General features: G+C 34.7%; 3 protein-coding genes across 11 annotated transcripts in view; 1 reads left to right on the top strand and 2 right to left on the bottom strand.

The window, feature by feature from the left end:
* The window catches only part of MRP (Multidrug-Resistance like Protein 1), a 33,343-nt gene extending 29,460 nt beyond the window's left edge, over positions 1-3,883 (bottom strand). For 5 of the 6 annotated variants that reach the window (XM_053756802.2, XM_053756801.2, XM_053756804.1 and 2 more), the window contains exons 1-3: positions 3,558-3,882; positions 2,240-2,551; positions 170-436 (exon numbers count right to left, since the gene is read on the bottom strand). In XM_053756802.2, coding sequence (XP_053612777.1) covers positions 170-436; positions 2,240-2,551; positions 3,558-3,605 — 627 coding nt within the window. In that variant the 5' untranslated portion in view covers positions 3,606-3,882. Of the gene's footprint in view, positions 1-169; positions 437-2,239; positions 2,552-3,557 lie in introns of all 6 variants that reach the window. The other variant, XM_053756808.2, reaches the window with a different exon arrangement.
* A 1,870-nt stretch (positions 3,884-5,753) lies between these two features.
* Positions 5,754-10,703, top strand: U2af38 (U2 small nuclear riboprotein auxiliary factor 38). Of its 2 annotated transcripts, XM_053756799.2 has the most exons (6): positions 5,754-6,041; positions 6,369-6,523; positions 6,974-7,131; positions 7,511-7,710; positions 8,265-8,313; positions 8,367-10,703. In XM_053756799.2, exons 1-6 carry the CDS (start codon positions 5,998-6,000, stop codon positions 8,505-8,507), a joined length of 747 nt encoding a protein of 248 aa, XP_053612774.1. In that variant the 5' UTR covers positions 5,754-5,997; the 3' UTR covers positions 8,508-10,703. The 2 variants fall into 2 exon arrangements, with proteins under 2 accessions (XP_053612774.1, XP_053612775.1); XM_053756800.2 differs by having other exon boundaries at positions 8,265-10,703.
* A 2,699-nt stretch (positions 10,704-13,402) lies between these two features.
* Positions 13,403-17,642, bottom strand: LOC128676560 (juvenile hormone esterase). Of its 3 annotated transcripts, none has more exons than XM_064436456.1 (4): positions 17,468-17,642; positions 15,782-15,912; positions 14,965-15,326; positions 13,403-13,642 (listed from the first exon to the last, which is right to left on the bottom strand). In XM_064436456.1, exons 2-4 carry the CDS (start codon positions 15,905-15,907, stop codon positions 13,468-13,470), a joined length of 663 nt encoding a protein of 220 aa, XP_064292526.1. In that variant the 5' UTR covers positions 15,908-15,912; positions 17,468-17,642; the 3' UTR covers positions 13,403-13,467. The 3 variants fall into 3 exon arrangements, with proteins under 3 accessions (XP_064292526.1, XP_053612703.1, XP_053612704.1); XM_053756728.2 differs by having other exon boundaries at positions 14,032-15,326; positions 17,468-17,635; XM_053756729.2 differs by lacking the exon at positions 17,468-17,642 and adding an exon at positions 16,440-16,834 and having other exon boundaries at positions 14,032-15,326.
* Positions 17,643-19,645: the final 2,003 nt, after the last annotated feature.

Raw genomic sequence — 19,645 nt, 5'->3', positions numbered from 1 at the left:
TCTCTCTCATCTGAGCACTACCCCAGTTTCTTCCTCAACCATACAGCGTAGGAGCCCAGGGTCCGCTTTCCTACTTCTTCATTTCGCAAGGGCTTTGACATCATTCATTATCAGGCCATTGAACATTAACAGGCCAGAGAAGAATTTATATAAAAAGTGAAAATCTTACCTTTTCGTATTTATAAGGAGAGTCCTTCGGAGGCAAGTCGGCGAAACAATTCAGTATAAACATCAGCAATATCAAAGGGTAATAGACCATGTAACTGACAAAGTTATATCTGACATTCTCATCATCCTCTCGCAAGAAGTGGCGTGTGATTTCAGACCGAAACTGGGGCATCCCAGCCATAACCAGGAGCAACCAGAAGAAAAATAGGACTCCTGATGCCCGCATTCCATACTTCCTATTGTAATACAGCAAAGTTGCTGATAAAGCCTGTAACAACATGATGTTTTACAATATCACATTATTATGTTTTCTTATAATTTTTAATATTGTTGTAAAAAAAGCACTATAGGACGAGTTCTTCTTTGAAGCTCTTGAGCGTTGAGGACTTAAGGTATTCAGCGTTCAAGCGTTAAGACTCGCGATAAAAGATATTCAGTAAGAACTTCCACTTCAATATTATATATAAGCATACTCCTATAGATTCCACATTTACAGATCGAGATATATGTCCCTTTTTACATCACTATTTACGTTACATATTACATATCTACAATTGTAAATCTTAGGAAATAAAAAGTTTAATAACATAAGGTGGGCTTTCAATGGTAAATTTTTGATAATGCCTCTCAAGTACGTGCTATAGAGAGCACGAAAACATCTTTGCAGTTGTACTGAATTCGATGTAGGAAATAGGTATCACTCCTATTCCAAGTATTGTAAGGTCTTAATAAATATGGACTAAAAAAATAAAAACGAAAGCAGTTCGCTCGAGCGGAAATACCGCTACTCTATTACACATTGCATAAACCTGCAATTTGGACGATGTCAATTTAACAATTCTTTTTAATTTTACGTGCTGTCTAATGTCCAGCTCTTGAGATAGGTCAGATTATATGGTTCCCACAGAGTCTACATACATTGCTGTGTAAGTAGAATGAATTGATGTTAGTACTGAATTGAATACGGGCGTGGCGCCGGCCGGCGCGGTATATTGATGACGGCTTGAATGTGGGTTGTTGGATTAATTAATAAACCGATATACCTACTATAGGAAATCTACTAGTTATTAATGTTTGTAAAGTAAAATGCTGTAAGGTTTTATTAATTTAAGTAATAATGCATGGACTGCTAGAGCTCTTTGTGGTCGAATCAAATTGATGCTCAGCAACTTTTTTGTTAGCAGTAGGAATAATTAAATGTCAAAATTAATTTTAGCCAACAAATCCGTCAGCTTAAAAGTGCCGTAAGATAAGGTCAAGTTTTTTACTTGGAATCTAGTATGAGGTAATACATATTTTCACGACGACGACTCTCGGACGTTACCGATCAAAATTGAATATTATTATGATACTAGGAAACGCAGCAAGGTCGTTTACAGCTCTCGGAAACAATCCATGCTTGGAACCGGCCATAAATGAACGAAACATAAGTGAACTTGAGACCTCTATAGAAAAAATGTCGTGGTCACGGTTAAACATTTTCGAACTAAGCATCACGACGATAATAATCCCATTGAGCGATGAGTCAAACTATTTCGCAATAATAACGCAATTTCGTACAGTAACAGATTGTTACATACCTATGGTATATGAGGAAAAGATGGATAGATTTGTATAGATAGTTTTTTACATGCTGTATCTACTCACCACACTAAAATTGGGATAAGGGTAGGCGAACAATGTTTAATTACAGTGATATTTCTTCTCGGCTATAATCATGGTGATTTTATGGTTACTTGAATGAACGAAAAATTACTTTTATTAATTTGTAAATTAATGAAAAAAAGGGACCTCTCTATAGATATTCTAATATCATAAGACAGGTAGATTCTGATAAACCTATTTTTAGGATAACACTGGTATATAAAGGGATGTACCTTTTTGTATTAAATACATGATTAATAATTAATCATGCATGCAGGTAACAAAATTAGTGCATGCATGATAATTATTATATTCAAATTAATATTGGTTGTTAAATTATAAGATTCTATCTGTGTTGTCAAGAATGAATTAAGAAAAATATGTAAATGCTAACACCTACTAATAATTAAAATAAGAAATCACTTACAAATGTCAAAATCTTTATAATGGGACTGTAGTAGTCTGCACTGTACACTGGAAATGCAGGTTCCTCCTGGGACGAAATGTGTACAACCACACCAAGATCCACAAATTTTATAACTATTAAAAAGCATGTGATGACCAATTTGCTGATGTTTAATATATTCCATGGTATATTTCTCTCTTTACTATGTAATATGTAATAGATATCTAGTAAGGCCGCCACCCACAGGTAAAAGCAGGGAATCCACACAAGAACTGTTTTCTCGAAACATGGTGTTAGCTCTGGGTTGTTTGTATACCACGAGAGTGAACTATCCTGAAACAAAAAAAAAAAGGATTTATATGAAATATGACTGAGCTGTGATAGTTAAAAACCTGAGGTGAAGACTGGATTTTTTAAATTAGTTAGGTACTAAACACATTTATCCATTGGAGCTCTTGGGGCACCTTTATGAAGACCTATAACATTATTTTTTAATTCCAAGTTCAAATCGTATGACATTGTGAAGAGTTGACTGAACAAATCATGGACTTATATTTTGAGTTAAAAATATCATGACATTAATTCTTCTATCATCTTAAATTGAAAGAAAGAAAGATAAAAGATTTATTTGGTAAGTGTCACAAAATTAGTATCTCTATAGTTAATAATTTATTTTATGTGGAAGTGCCAGTTTTCAACAACTTTAGACAGTGATAATATGATCATTCAATACCCTACTTGCATACTATTATTAAAAATGTGAAAGTGTTGTTTGTCCTTCTTTCACATCAAAAATGATTTAATTCATTACTCTACTCCTATATTTAACTGGTTGTTTATGACTATTCCAGAGTCAATAAAGTAGATTTAAAAATCAAGATCTTAAGAAAAAACTACAAATTATATTAAGGATGAGGATTTTTTGTGGTAACAATAACATAACAACACCCATCGTGGGACAAAAAAACCTTATGTAAAATAAGCAGTTAACAACATAAAACCTGTTTTATAATAAAAATACAAGATCATTATAATGTTGTAAATGTTGCACACAAATTATGTCTAGAAAATGTCTAGGGTCAAGGCCACATCACAGGTAACTTTGAAACTATTTGTTACCTACTAACTAGACGTAAGAAAATAATCCTCATGACATATATTACAACTTCAAACTTCGATAGAATCTACCTACTTTTAAAACTTTATATTAAGACATTTTGTAGGTTGTTCCAATTTCATGAATCGGCGAATAATTTGGTTCATTTGGTAGGTACCTAATTCCATTAAAAGCAACAAGATACTTACCGCCAAGATATAATATACTTTCGATGGTACTTACCCAGAATTTTGATCCACAGAATTCGTCAAGCGTGTAATTGTAAGACATTGTTACAATTTTGTGTTGAAGGCACAAAGTACGATTACAGTTTATTCAATATCTGCCATGAAAATCACAACACTTTATACCATTACCTTAACGGTGAATAATTAGAAAGCGATTTTAAGTTCTTTTGAACAGTTTTTTGTAAGAATTTATTTACAAGACACACACCACACCATCGCCACACGATCGCCACGCACAAACCAAATTAAATCCATCATACACAGAAACACACATACATTTGGACCGACCACCGACACCAAACGAAAAACCAAAGTCAATGCAAGTCAAAGTGTCAATCAACCAAAAGCTGGTTGGCAGTTGTTTTTTTCTTTTGTTACCCATAGGGCTGCCAGTTGCAAACTTCGGTTTCCTATTATAGAGAATTTTATTAATAGCTATCCACTTACGAGCAAAGATCACGATGCCCCACAAAATTAAATGTAAATATCCGTGCGGCGCCCATGGTTTTAAAAACGACTACATCATGTAGGTGGGACACGTAAGTAATTCTAGTGAAGTGTACTTCAAAGCACAGACATAAGAACATTTCTATGTAATGTTCTTATATCTGTGTAATGTTTTCTCATTTCTATGTAATGTTCTTATATCTGTGGCATTGAATGTAACAATACATTTACTAGAATTACCTACCTAATATAGTACAGTCTATACTATTATTATAAAGAGGTAAGCGTTAGTGAGTTTGTATATTTGAGGCGGGTAATCTCCGAAACTACCGAACTGATTTAAAAATTATTTCACTGGAATCTGGCAACATTGGCATCTGGCAACATTTCTTTCCTAAAAATATACCGATTTTTGCATTGATTTAAATCCGAATGATTTGATACACAACAAATTGGGTTCTGAAAAAATTGTTTTTTTTCTTACATCTATAATATAAGTCAATTTTATTATTTATTTATTTTAACTACCGACCAGTTCCGACTTCGCACGGAACACCTTCATCACACTACCTATTGGTGAAAACCGCATAAAAATCCGTGCAGTAGTTTTTGAGTTTATCGCGAACAGACAGATGCAGTAGAGGACTTTTGTTTTATATGATGTAAGGACATGGACAAGAAACATATTATAATAAACGATCTTTGAGCAGTACAATTAGGCAATTCTACTTTTACAATTATTTTTATTACCACAACAAAGTATCAGATCTGGTATAATAATTACAATTATTTTCTAAATGTATTTTTTGAAAAATTAAGAAAATAGACAGACAAAACCATAAAATTATTTATTATTAGCTATATAATAATAAATAATTTTATGGTTTTACCAAAACTGAAAAAATCTAATGTCAATTTTCAAGGATGTCAATAAAAAAGTCGATTTGAGTGAGTGTTAGAGTTCAATGAGATTCATATCTCATCATATCTTCTCAGCAGTGATCGTTACGAAATGCCAGTAGGTACCTAGTTTGTGGTTTACGAGAAATTGAAAAAGTGCCTGTTAAGGTATTATTTCTGAAGAAATTATTTGATCCGATTTAATTTGTAAGGCACAAAAAATAATTTACGGTTAATCAATCTAAGATCGAAAGTTATCCGCCTCCCTACAAGATTAACATGTAGAATAACGTTTTTAGGCGAATAACGTTTTTGGCTTCATTGGCAATGTTTGTGTACCTTAGTTGTATCAGTAGTGCCATCTGCGCTGAGCTTTGCGTAATATGCCCTATTAGTAATTAATAATTTAGTATTTATTATGTAGTATTAATTTTAACTTATAGTACTTTATGTTGTAAATACTTTTATTCTTTTAGTCCATATCATTATATTAAGTTCTGTTCTTATGTAATAAATATTTTATTCAATACTTATAAATAAATGTGAAAAATATATCAATACATATCAAATCGAGATTTTACGAATGTATAAATATTGACCCCAAAATGTCGATACTTTGATATATCAACATTTTATTACTCTTTTCCTTTTTTTTAGAAATCGGATTGGAAAAATATAACGATGTTTACTCTTTTCCTTTTTTTTTAGAAATCAGATTTTGACATAATTTTTTAATCTGAAAATAAATATCGAATATCGATATATCACTGGAAAATATATCATTGATTTATATCGATAGATATGAGACATATCGATTTTTTTTGCCCATCCCTATTGACATGACGCTACCTACGCTGACTGTGACAGCTCTAAAGTTGCGTTGCGAAGAAATTAATTCTCTCAAATTTTTCTCTTCTAGTATATTTTTCGTGATAAAAAGTGTTAATAATTAGCACCCAAATATATTAGCTTCAATGTGAATACTGTAATCTTTCGTTTTTTTATTATTTTTGACGGTTGAGGTTAGATACAAATCATTACAGGTTATAAGGTTACGACTACTATTAAATTTGCCGTAAAATTCAAGAATGGCCGAGTACTTGGCGGCTATATTCGGCACAGAAAAAGACAAGTAAGTAAAATCCCTACTCCCTACTCTAAGAATATTTTAATCTTAAACTAATTGGTGCATGTATTGAATCCTAAGAATAATCCGTTCTGTTACCAAGTATGTTTGGAGTTGACATTTACAGACTTAAATCATGGTAATAAAATTACTTAATCATATTACTTGAATTTTATATAATTAAGGTCGTCATAAGATCGTCATAGATAAATTGTGTGTAGCTTGATATGTTTATTTTGGAAAAAAGTGTCTGGGTACCTATTAACAATGTTTAGGATACACTAGCTTCTACACATATACCATCTAACATATATATACTTTTCATATTTCCAGAGTAAACTGTTCCTTCTATTTTAAAATTGGAGCATGTCGTCACGGGGACCGATGCTCTCGTATTCACAATAAGCCCACATTTTCACAGACTGTGTTACTACAAAATCTTTATGTGAATCCACAAAATTCTGCAAAGTCTGCTGATGGCAGCCACTGTAAGTACCAATTTTATTGCTTGTATCTCTAAACCGTGAATGTGTCTGCTTGGCTTTTAATCTGGAAAAAAATAATAGAAATATTCAGTCTGCTATTGTATTTTTACCTCATTATGTATGTACTTTTAACATGTGTTATTTGTACAAAATATTACAAACAAACAAAAATAAAGAAAAGAAGGAACAGTGAAGCCAGGTTCTGTAAGTTGTGCTACTCCTGCTAATATTATAAATGTGAATGTTTGAATGTGAGAAATAATAACACCTTGTTCTCAATTGGTTGTGAATCTCTATTGCTATGGCGGCTGAAAGGGATGTTTGTTAGTTAATCATTGCTCTGTATTCACAGATTTCTATGAAATTTTGTACACAGGTAATATATAACATAGCACTCTTTTATCAGAATGAAACTTTGGGGCACAGCTAATAATAAATATATATTTTTTTCAGTGGTTGTAGCCAATGTGTCCGATGAGGAGATGCAAGAGCATTATGACAACTTCTTTGAGGATGTTTTCGTTGAGAGTGAAGATAAATATGGAGAGATAGAAGAAATGAATGTTTGTGATAATCTCGGGGATCATTTAGTGGGCAACGTGTACATTAAGGTAAATATAATAATTACACTAAGAGCTCATTACAATTATGTAAATAATTATTATAATTACACTAAGATTAATGATTTTGGGTTACACTTACATTTGGTAATCATCAGTCATGCATGATTACAGATTACAATATACACAAAATCATTATTGAAATTTTTTTTTACTGTAACTTACAAGTTCAATTTAAACTTTCTAGCTCATCACTTATGAGAAGAATTTGCAGTTTATAGCTTTCCCCCTTGATTGACTTTTACAATCTGCCTGGAGGAGAAGCTGCTGACACTGTTTTTTTTCGCTCCTTCACTAGTACTGAAGCATATTATTTTGATCTGATAATATAAATAATTGACTATAGAACAAATATATTTGTTTATATCAGTTCCGTCGCGAGGAAGACGCAGAGAAGGCGGTGAACGACCTGAACAACCGCTGGTTCGGCGGACGGCCCGTGTACGCGGAGCTGTCGCCCGTCACCGACTTCCGGGAGGCGTGCTGTCGTCAGTACGAGATGGGCGAGTGCACCCGCAGCGGCTTCTGCAACTTCATGCATCTCAAGCCTATATCCAGGGAGCTGCGGAGGTAGGTTGCTGCATTTCAACCATAGATGTCAAAGTCATACTGTATTTTCAGAAACAACTTTATCAGGCACTTTTTCTCGTAGTATTCATCAAAAACCTGCAAACTACTAGCATTTCGGAACTACCAATGCTGAGAAAAAGAAACCCATTTCAACAGATATAGACATCGAAAAAGAAATGTGTTCTTATTGGAAACATACTTGAAGAAATCGCATGAAGCTGTAATATTTTCTGGGCCACATCATGTGCTTGCCGCTTGCTGATAAAGTATCTGATAGCCTACATGTAACATTCAACAGATAGCATAAAAAATGTGTATTTTACACATTTTTTAACTAACTGAACAATCACTTCAGGTAGAGTTTAGCAGTTAGTTTACTGTCAGATCCAGTAGAGAGTAGAGTTTATACAGATTTATTCCATACTGTGATGATGTATGAAATATACGTTGGGACCATCAGTAGTATTATATATTGTATTAGTAGTAGTTTATCTAAAGTCAGATCAGAGTCAGACAGGTCTATAATGACAACGTAATGATTTTGTAATCCGTAGATACCTGTACTCGCGCCGCAGCAAGGGCGGACGACGGTCGCGGTCGCGGTCGCGCGACAAGCGGCGCCGCTCGCGGTCGCGCGAGCGCGAGCGCGAGCGGCGCCGCGCGCCCGCCGACGCGCCGCGCAACTCGCGCTCCGGCCGCTACTAGCGCCTCTCCATCTCTCCATCTCTCCACACACACACTCGAAACGATTCCTCCGCGCCTTATCTTCTCTTCGGTCTATCTACAGTTTCACTTGAAATCCGGCTGATTTCAATTGAAACTGTATGTTTTATGCTTTTAGGCGCAATTGATCCAATCAGCCTAATTCACGATTGGTCCAATTCGCGGTTGGTCCAATTCGCGATTGGTCCAATATAAACTATTTCCAAAATTAAATAAAATTACACATGTTTCTTTAAATATATATTTATTCATAATTACATTACCAATCATACATGTGTTACAAGCTTCTACTTATAAATATTAGTTTGTTATTGTGTACTTTCGTCAAAAAAATCAACCAAATGAAGTAAAAAATAAAGCATACTATAATCGTACCTATTTGACATTATGATGATTTTATCATACCCCGTAAAGGATAAAGACGTGATTAGTATGTATATGTATGTAAATTATACAATTTCGGAAACATCGTATATTTTGGACCAACTGTGAATTGGACCAACCGTGAATTGGACCAACCGCGAATTGGACATTTTTTGGAACTTTGGACCAATCGCGCCTAAAGGTTTTTGGCTTACGCGTGACACGCGTTGTGTACGCTGACTTGTCCGCTTCATATAGTCATATTCAAAAAACCATAAGTGTCAGGCCTGTGCTCATTGTTAAAAAAATAAAGGACAAGTATTGAATGACATGGATATTTAACAAGGACCACAATTGACAGCAACAAAATTTTAATTTATTGTTCGATTTAATTGAGAATGATAAAAAAAATCTTCCAAAAGTCCTAGTATCTGCCCAAAAGTCGGGCGTAAACTGAACTAGTAAATGTTGCGCCAGACTGTTTCGAAAAAAATTGGAAAATACAGAGTGTAAACCCATCTCTGCTGCAGGGCCTGCGACATATCAGACAGGAAAAAAATCAACTTGTCTATAATACTTCTATTGCTTTTTAGTTGTAAATTGGGTGACATTCACTGAAGGTCCCATAGAGTTATTAAGAACATTTTTTTTGTCAAATTTTCCTAACTTCAAAGACGAATCGAAACTTTATTATAACCACATCAAATTTCCCTTTCACTTTGTTCAATACATAATTTTATTATAAAGTTACGAATCGTGTTCGAATCGTTTCGAATCGTGGTCGTCGTGCGGTATCTTGTATTTTACGCGAATTCTACAATAGCGCATACCTGATTTAAAATTAGGTCTTGAGTATACGACAATTTATTTTTTTGTTATCAATTATGTAAAGGCGGTTTTACCAATTTTGAATTAAGAAAGAAAACAAAACAAACAAGTTTAAAGTGACAAAAATAAATTTGTCCGTTTTTAAGGAAATTATATAAAAAGAAAATAAGTCGCAAAATGGTTAATTTCTTTTTTATATAACGAAGTAGAGTTATTACTTACATTATTTTAGGTTGCGAATTGTATTAGGAATTAAAAATCTCGATAATTTTTATTGATACAATTTGTAATTTGAGTGAGGGCTGTATTTTCCATTCGTAATACGCATGCAAAATTCAGCCGTCAAAATGGAAGGGCAAATTGTAGAACTATATCTCGCTTGTACTTGTGCCATCTATACTTTGTAACTACACATTTATTGAAATTAATATTTTTGAGTTTGAGAACTGAAATGCTTTTATTGGGAGCAAAAATGCTTTCAAAGAAAGCGACATAAACAAAAATGAACCTAGAGACTGCGCCACAAAAGACGTGCCTCGCAGTCACTGACAACAACGACGTGGCCGATATTGATAGTGCTACATACTGCCGCGGGACTATCGTGGCGCAGTTTCTAATTCAGTTAGATTTGAATCACAAACGTTGAAATTTGATTAATTATCATAGCATAGTTTGCTTTATGATTCCTTGTTGGTAAGACCGTCCTCCATTATAGTTTTGCTACTGAGGAAGTATTATGTAATCTATGGTTTTACGAATAAAATAAAATAGGCTATTTTAAACCAAAATATAATAATAAATTATCGTATGTCACTCTAATGGACAAATTTTGCTAATTACGTGATTAATATTTTGTAATTTCTCATTAGAGAATATTCGGAATGCTTTTTTATTCTAAATTAGTGACGTCACTATTAAATCACTGCCGTTCTGATTAAATTAATGTGTTTGACATTAGAAAAAGTTTTTTATTTGACTTGTCTATTGTAAAAGTTGCGCTATTGTAGTATGTAATTTCATTTAATTACATATAGTTATAAGATTTGTAAGATTAATGATAATATACGGAAGTATAACGATATTTGTGTTTTAGTTTCGTCCAATTTTGTTCATTTATTATTAGAATGGACTAAGGTCTGCCAGAGAGCATTGGACGCAGTGTTTTGGCCTTACGTCTAATAGACAAGGTAACAAATACCAGACTGCGTTCCCATATTCTTCTCCCTCATGGTTGAGGGTCGTGGTTATTACGTGGAATGAAACACACACAACAACTTTTTTGGCATTAATGGAGTGGTTTGCCATCGCCTCCATTTCACACACAAGATAATAAGAATCAACCAGTGTGCAGGATTCCTCACGATGTTTTCCTTCACCTGAAGCAAGGGGTGGTCGATGAAAGCTACTATACATGAGTCAGATTGGTATACAAAGTCATGTGGCACGAGTAGGATTCGAACCTGGGACCATTCGATCCACAGGCGGGCATCTTAACCATTACTGCGCCTTAACCACCGCTGCGTTTCCATACTGGAAGTATTATAATCTGTGCTCATGCTAAAGTGACAGATGTAGGTACAAAAAACTGGGGTCACGTTTGTCTACAGCATAGGTAGGAAGGTACATAGAAAACGCGGGGTATGATATGACAAAATTTAAAGCTGTGTGAACTGAACAACAATGAGGTAGGTAAGTGACGCAGATGTTGATGACGTGCACCGGGAGCGTCCAATCCATGGCGATGATCTTCCAGATGGTGAACCTGAACGGCCGGGCTTACATGTAGCGCATGAAGCGCAACAGGTCCCTGCTCTTGATAGCATCTGGAATTATCATATTATTAATACATATAATAAAACTAATTGTATAAATTTACATAAAAACAAAATTAGGCGATAGAGTCACAGCAACAGAGTAAGAATCTAAAAAAAAGTTATGTGTGTTTGTCTATATGTACACGCTAATTTTTGGAACTACTGGACGGATTTGAATGAAACTTTTTTGTTATATAGCTATTAAGCCTGGGCAACATATAGAGTAAATAATTTTGAAAACTGGAACACCGGATGGAGAACAATGATAGTCCAGCTAAACTATAGGAAATAAAGAAATGACGACTTAACAAAAATTGTTCAGTTTGATGAGCATTTTTTGTTGAGGTATAAAAATCGAAGATCTGGAATACCTGATGCAGACTCATGATGGTACAGCTGAACTATAGGAAATATAGGAAATGAAATGAAATGAAATGAAATGAAATGAAATGAAATAAATTTATTTACACAAAGCACGGTACAAATAGATGTTACAGAATGACGCCCTAATAATAGTTGTTCAGTCTGATGAATATTTTCTGTTGATGTATAAAATACGTAGATCTAGAACACCTGTTGCAGACCCATGATGGTACAGCTAAACTATAGGAAATATAGAAATGACGACTTAACAAAAATTGTTCAGTTTGATGAGCATTTTTTGTAGAGGTATAAAAATCGAAGATCTGGAATACCTGATGCAGATCCATGATGGTACAGTTAAACTATAGGAAATATAGAAATGACGCCCTAATAAAAGTTGTTCAGTCTGATGAGCATTTTCTGTTGATGTATACGATCTGGAACACCTGAAATGTAGTTTTTCAGTCTGATGAGAATCTTCTGTATGTATAGATAGGTATAGTTACGCTTTGTTTGTACAATTAAATTTCCCTAATAATGTTGACTCCTCACGAAAAATAGTTTGGCCACGCGAACGAAGTTGCAGGCATCAGCTACTAATATGACAATTCATAAATAAATTCTTTATTGAGCCAATAATAAGATACTAGATACAGTTGGAACTTACTCGTACCTACAATCTAAGATTTACTTACATAGATGAAAGATAGCATTATTGAGTACCCCGACCTAGTCCCTGACTCGAACTACCTCCGAACTAGACGTAAGTTTATAGAGTTCCGGAACAGTAAGGTACCTAGTACTCTTATTCTCTTGATTTAAAACTTGATCACGACTTGTTAGCTGGTGAGAACAGCGTGGAAATGTGATTCAGTTTTGCCGTTAAATATTAACTCTCCGAACCATTCCTACACCTCGTTCATTGGTGAGAACCCCATGTAAATAAAAAAAAAAAAGATTTTACTTGGCGTTTTATTGCTTCCAGACACGCGGCTTATGAAAGTTAGTCCAGTCGAAAGTTAGTAAGACGAGACGAGTATAAGTCAGGATCAATTTCAATTTACCAATCGGCGTTTGAAAGCTTTCCAGCAAAATATGAAGACAAACTTATACATATTTACCAGAATGAAGTGTATTGTGGCACTCACGGCGACGTAAACTAGAGACAACTGTAAACATAACTATTTATTTATCGATGTATTTTTTAAGTTAAATGCGTACCTACCCTATAGTACAAATACTTAGTACATGTTAATCTCATTCATCAACTCATTCGGGATTGTGGATGTAGCAAGACCAACAAACAATCCCAAATACATGACGCGAAGTAGCTTCGTTTGTTTTGTACGAAAGAGAATTTTTTTACTCGGCAATTTAGGGAATCACTGTGAATTTCTTCCTTCATATGGATTAATTTTTTATATATTAATTTTCAAATGGATTAGGTACCTAAACAGTGTCCTATATACAGGGCGATGGTACTAAATAAATAAATGCTCTGCGAACATAAAATGTTTTGGAACCCCTGATATCATTATAATTAGCCTAGAGTGGTCAGACAGAACTCTTGATCAGTCCCTGGCTGTTATATAAAACTAAACTCATATTAAATTTGTTTATTTTATTACCTATTTACACAATATCAATCTAATAAACAATTATAATATCACACCGGACATTGACATTGCAATACTATTTCTCCATATATTTCTTCCCAAAGCTGGATATTTTTAGCGTCTTCACCTTCCGTACATTTCAGGTCCTGCCCAATAATGTAGACGTTTCGTTCTTCGTCTTTGAATGGTTTCCACGGTTCCAAATCGGTGGTTGGAGTTGGATTGCTAAAAAAATAAATAAATATATGTATATACGTATAACTGAATAAAATCTATCTTTTATGTGTACTCTCACTTTATATTTAAATTGTAGTGGTTATAATGTTGTCAGTTAATGTGTGTCTTGTAATGTTTATTTTAGTGATGTGTCCTTTATCAGCGAAATATATTTATTTCTATTCTATTATATTTTTAAGTATCGCCATCTTCACAGCATGTATAACATACGAAATGTATTCCTAATTTCTGTAAAGGTCTGTAAATAAAAAAGGTGATTACATAGCTCTACTTCTTATTGCGTGTTAGTGTTACTGTGGAGATGAGTTTTGAACTCTTCGTTATCGTGTTTTTGTGGTTAAATTGTAATTTTTTACATATGACGATCGTTGACTTACCCTGTTTTTGCGAAATTGGTCCATAATTTTCCTAGATTATTTACAATTATCCTAGATTTATCTGACATCTGTATATCAAGACATTTTACATCGAACAAATAAGGCAACTCGTCCGCGTGACACACGCCTCTGACAGATTCCATTTTGTAATATTTCTTGTAATAATTCCTTTCAGTTTCTGCTGTAAACTTGTAAAGAAAAACTGGCTTGGAGCAGTACAGATCATGGTACCTCGCATAACGTATGATATTGTAAATGAAAAGGTTGTCAGACTCCAGATCTGTCACCTCTTGAAGTAAGTTTTCTGTAATTTCTTTATAAGAAAAATATCGGTTGCGAATCTTTTTATCTACATCTTTCAACTCTTCCCGCGTTAACTTAAATTTCAACTCTCTCGGAACGACGGCTCCTGTTCTTGCTAGGAACGATAGCAATTGTGGTAATTTTCTTGATATTTCGATTCCCTCCCCAGACGTGTATCCTACTATTATAGGTACGTTTGCTATGCTCCCATTAATAACCAGTTCCACTGGAGATTCTGTTAAAAACTTTTCAATATTCAAATGAGATTTTTCTATTACGGGTCCGAACAAAATGTTGTCCGCGAGATCGTAATTTTCAACTTGTAAGATGGGCAATTCGATTTTAACTAACGACGACGTAGGTAACTCTCTGAAGAATTGTAATAATTCAGAAGGCTCATTTGTTTCTTTTCCAAGTTGCCTAGCTAACTGAAATGCTCTTTCCCGAGGGTAGAGATTATAGCTCCATTCGTTAAGGCAGACTCCGCTTTGACATATCGCCTTGTTGAACAACCCTCGGCTCATTTTAGATACTAAATGGTAGGACACGGCGGCCGCGCCTGCGCTGCAGCCGAACAGGGTAATGTTATCGGAATCTCCACCAAATCGGGATATGTTTTTCTTTACCCACCTCAAGGCAGCAACTTGATCCTTTAAGCCGGCGTTGCCAGGGACTTCTTCGTTGTCCAGACATAGGAATCCAAGGACTTCTAGTCTATAGTTGAAGGTTACAAGGATGACGTCGTGCTTTATTAGGAATTCTGGGCCGTAGTAGTCGGAGTTTCCTGAGCCGGTGTAGAAGCCTCCGCCGTGGATCCAGACCATGACGGGGCGGGGTGTGAGGGGATCGAGAGTTTTGGTGAAGATGTTCAGATAGAGGCAGTCCTCGCTTCCTTCCTCGATGCAGTCGAGGCGCTCGTTGTACTGCGGGCAGACGGGGCCGTGCTGCGTTGCATCGCGCTCGCCCGTCCATGCTTCGGGGGGTTCTGGAGCCTGCAACATTCAAATTATTAAAACCATATTCGCAAAGGGCTTGATCTATGTGTAGTTTCAGTCTTAAAATAGATCGAAGGACTTGATGTACTGGACTTTTTGCGACAGTAGTAAGCATTAGAATTTGTTAAAATTAAATCAAATTACGTAGTCGTACAGCCAAGCCGGTGTGCGAAAACTTGGACAATTCCCCACAAATCTGTATAATATAGATAATATTTGTTATGTATAAGCAGCTGCTAATACGATAAGCACTGTGATAATATGGCAACACCTTTGTAGTCGTAAAAGAACGTAGTCGTAACACGGAACTGAACATTGACCTTTATATTTTATCACGCCCCGCCTTACATCATGCAAACATCTCTCAACACTTCTATTGATACATTTTTTATACTTAATAGAGTGAAAAATGAACTCTGTTTCCTGTGGAAATGATGTGAGGGTACACTTACCTTAAATCTTAAATTTCCTATCGGCGGTTTGGCGTAAGGTATCCCCTTAAAGGCTATATACGTAGTGTCGCCTTCTTCACAAACTGCGCCCTTCAGTATGCCTTCTTCTACCGTCACAAGCGGCATTTTTCCTGATTATTAAATTAAAAATAATAGAATATGTTACTTGTGTACGGAATTAAATACATAAGTGATATGAGAGGTTCGCTGCCAAAAAATTCATGAGTTTTGTAACATCTTTACCGAGGTGTCATACATAACCTTGTTCGTTCGTTTGACAGTCGACGCGCACGCGCGCTGCATACTATATAAGGGCGCGCTACGTACAGCTGCCGCGATATATAAAATATGTTTTGTTAAGATATGATAAGATATGATAACGAGTAGAATATTTAAAATGGTCTATTCATAAAATTGTTTTATAAATAGACACTATTTCAATTGATATTTTGACTCTCGGATTAATTAGCACAAAGGCAATCGAACCACTTCAGTCATCGGACAGTTATGTCCCGGAACAGAACACATCCAATGCCGGCTACACACTATAGGCTGACGCAAATTAATGAACATTGCGTGTTAGGGGCTGCTGTATATCCGGAATAAAATAAATAAAACCAGTCAAATACGAGTTAAACTCGCGTGAAGGGTTACGTACTTAAACTTATATTTTATATTTTTTTCAAAATTGTAGGCCCAGTAGTTTCGGAGGTCTAGCTTTCGATGTAACACGATTGTATTTTATTATTATATTTTTTGCACCAATTGACACGAGCCTATTTTTGATCTATTGTTAAGATGTGCGGTATCCAACGCGAGCAAACCTTTTGCAGCCAAATGTTCGTGTAATATCTTATATATACACATCGTCATACAATGTCCAAGGACGCCTCTATCTCTCGATATGTAACATGACGATCTTGCTTTGTTAGTTCACGCACTGCATCGTCGTCTGTGGTAAGTACAACAACTGATTTAGCCGACCATCTTCAGTTTCGTCCATAAGCATACCAAGTCCACGATTAACTCACAAAACCAGTGATACACAGTGGTCTTAGATGGTGCTTGATCCCCAAAAGTCGAACTGAATTAAGTGATCGATGTACTGCTGTTGAGTTAGACCATTTTCGCGAGTTAAATCCATTGTGATAAAGAAACGCAATTTTTAAAATCACACCACATGAAATAAACTGCATTGATGCATTCCACAGCCAAAGAGTTTAATTTTAAAATGTAGTAATTACTTTTACATATTATTTATTTAATGGCCAGTTCCGGATTCTTAAATAGCAGCCCTCGTATGAGAGCTTTTATTTACCGCAATGAAAAACCAGCAATGTATGCCGAATTCGATAAAGTTTGTAGAACTGTTAGCTGATAGTGTATAACCGGCTATCATTTCAATACCGGCATTTGTTTTAATTACATTACGAGATAAGTAACTTTGGATTTCACTTTACTTTCGATCTCATTTCTGTTAGGTCAAAGAAAGATTATAAATTTAAAATGGATACCTTTAAAGGAACAATAATTATAGTAACAATGGGATCAAGGAAAATTTTATCATTACAAATCTTCTGCTGCCATTGAATCGGAAATGAGAACCGGAAAATTGAAATTTTTTGGGTCGTCCGTAGGTACCTTAATTCGTTACTTGTGTAAAAATGTATAGGCATAAGCACTTACCGAAATGTAGAACGGTTGTACCTAAATGTTTTGTTTCAGGTATGTTATTGATCGTTTACTTGTCTGCAAAACGGCCTAAGAGACGTACAGGCTTCAGTCACACCGTCTCGAGACTAAGACACGAATAATTGATGATGGAATATAGTACGTTCGTGTTTTCTCACTTTATGACTAACGCGTATTACAGCAATTATGATTTTATTATCATCGTTACAAGGCAGTTTGCTTTTTTATGTTCTTTCACATTGTTTTTATGGCCATTTGGAAACATTGGTGGACTGCAGATAAACTGCAACTTATCATCGTCTCAGTCATATTGCATAGTTAAAGAGACTTTCTGAAAAAATATCTATATTTTTTTTAGTCTAGGGGACAAAGGGGCATATTGCCAGATGGTAAGCAAACAACAACAGCAAGCAACGGCAACCCAATATGGGTCGCTGATATGTTGACGACTTTTTGAGAAAGTAATAGACATTTTTCTTGAAGGCCTCAATGTCGAACCTGTTAGGGAAGTTTATTCCATAGTTTATTACAGCGCAAAATATTAATGCAATAGCCATACAGACGGACTGTTTAGAAGACTTATGTAAAGACATAGCTTACTTTAAGGATTTATAATCAAGATAATGTTATCTAAGTACTCCTATTGTTGTAGATATATTTTATTGTGGGCGTAATCATTGTAATCAGCAGACAGCATGATAATATGTAATTAGTATAGGACTAAATGTCAGTAAATTACTCATCATCTTGACTAAAGGTCAAAAACAAAACAATAATACTAGAGATCCGTCCCGTCTTCATCCGGGTAAAACCCTAACAAATAAAATAGTTATCTAATGCTACTCCTGAAGGTTTCGTCTGACTCTGTGTGAATTTTCATCAAAATCGGCCAAAAATATAATTATTTTCAAGAGAAAATAACAATAAAGAATTGTATTAGTCTTTATTGTATTATCAGCTTGTTAGTCCATCGCTTATGAGATGAATCTTTACTTTATACTTCTTTACGTATATTAACGTATCTACTAACATTTTTAGTAATATAGGTTCGTACGTAATTATTAGTATAATTAAAGTTTTTAATTATCTAGGTCAAGTATTTTTATAATTAGATAGGTACAGGAAAAATTACAATATATAAGTTCATTTACCAAAAGTTGTTTAGATGATTTGAAAATGATTTTCTAGTTGATTAGTATTATCGAGTTTCAATTGTTTATTAGGCAAATTAGCCTAAATATTTAATAAATGGAAACCTTTATACTTTACATACTAGTATAAATTACATATCCCTATATACTAGTATGAAACAGATCATGCTAAGCCAAATCATTGTAAAAAGTACTATTACGTAACGTTTATGTCTAATATTCGCGAAAAACTTTTCGTAGCGTGTGTTACGCTACGAGGCTCTACAATTGGGTCCGCTACGGGGTGGTTCTCAGCGCTTGCGCCCGCGCTGTCATTACGATCTGTCAATTTTCTTGATGAAAGAATCATTTCCAAAATTAATCATTCATAAAATTAACATTAACTACATTATACACTACATTATATACTACATTAACACAGTACAGATTATTTTAAAGTGAGAGATAGTGAAACGAATTGAATTTTCGCACTACTTTCGCATTAATTAGGATAGTTGGGATTACTTAATCTTAATATGAAGCTTTTTAGTGTGGATTAAATCTTGCATGTAATCCCACCCAGCGCCCGATTATTCAGAATTTTGGATGTATACACATTTAATTTGGATGACATGATATGAATGATGACGGTGCTCACATCGGCTCCCGACGATGGAACTGCTAGCACGGTCACGAAATTTTATACGTGGCTGTTCCGATGGCAATGCATTATTGTGATAAACAAGATCTGACGGTGGACCAGGATCTCCCAACGAGGGAACTTCTCAACGGATTGACGGCACGATTGTTTTTGACATCGAATTTCATTTCCCAGAAAACTATTACACGATTTTCAATGGATTTTTTTCTTAATAAATTGAATAAAGTAATGATCGCAGTTTCTTATTATCGAAGTAACTTAACAAAATATATTTTAAAATGGTTTAGTTACTTACTTATGTTACTGAAAATGTAAAAAAATAATTTAGTAAAAAAAACCTTATTTTTTCAAACCACCGAGTTAAATGAAACGTTTTGATAT

This window comes from Plodia interpunctella, chromosome 16 (genome assembly GCF_027563975.2).
Source record: "Plodia interpunctella isolate USDA-ARS_2022_Savannah chromosome 16, ilPloInte3.2, whole genome shotgun sequence".
In the NCBI taxonomy this organism is placed as follows: Eukaryota; Metazoa; Arthropoda; class Insecta; order Lepidoptera; family Pyralidae; genus Plodia; species Plodia interpunctella.
This window is presented reverse-complemented; position numbering and strand designations above follow the sequence as displayed.

Excerpts from the sequence above, each read along its gene's own strand:
- U2af38 (XM_053756799.2), top strand. The coding sequence starts at position 5,998 with ATGGCCGAGTACTTGGCGGCTATATTCGGCACAGAAAAAGACAA. Across the intron at positions 7,132-7,510 it reads TGGGCAACGTGTACATTAAG|TTCCGTCGCGAGGAAGACGC; the intron begins GTAAATATAATA and ends TGTTTATATCAG. Across the intron at positions 7,711-8,264 it reads ATATCCAGGGAGCTGCGGAG|ATACCTGTACTCGCGCCGCA; the intron begins GTAGGTTGCTGC and ends TGTAATCCGTAG.
- LOC128676560 (XM_053756728.2), bottom strand. The coding sequence starts at position 15,907 with ATGCCGCTTGTGACGGTAGAAGAAGGCATACTGAAGGGCGCAGTTTGT. Across the intron at positions 15,327-15,781 it reads TAGGAAATTTAAGATTTAAG|GCTCCAGAACCCCCCGAAGC; the intron begins GTAAGTGTACCC and ends TGAATGTTGCAG. Across the intron at positions 13,643-14,031 it reads ACCAATTTCGCAAAAACAGG|CAATCCAACTCCAACCACCG; the intron begins GTAAGTCAACGA and ends TTATTTTTTTAG.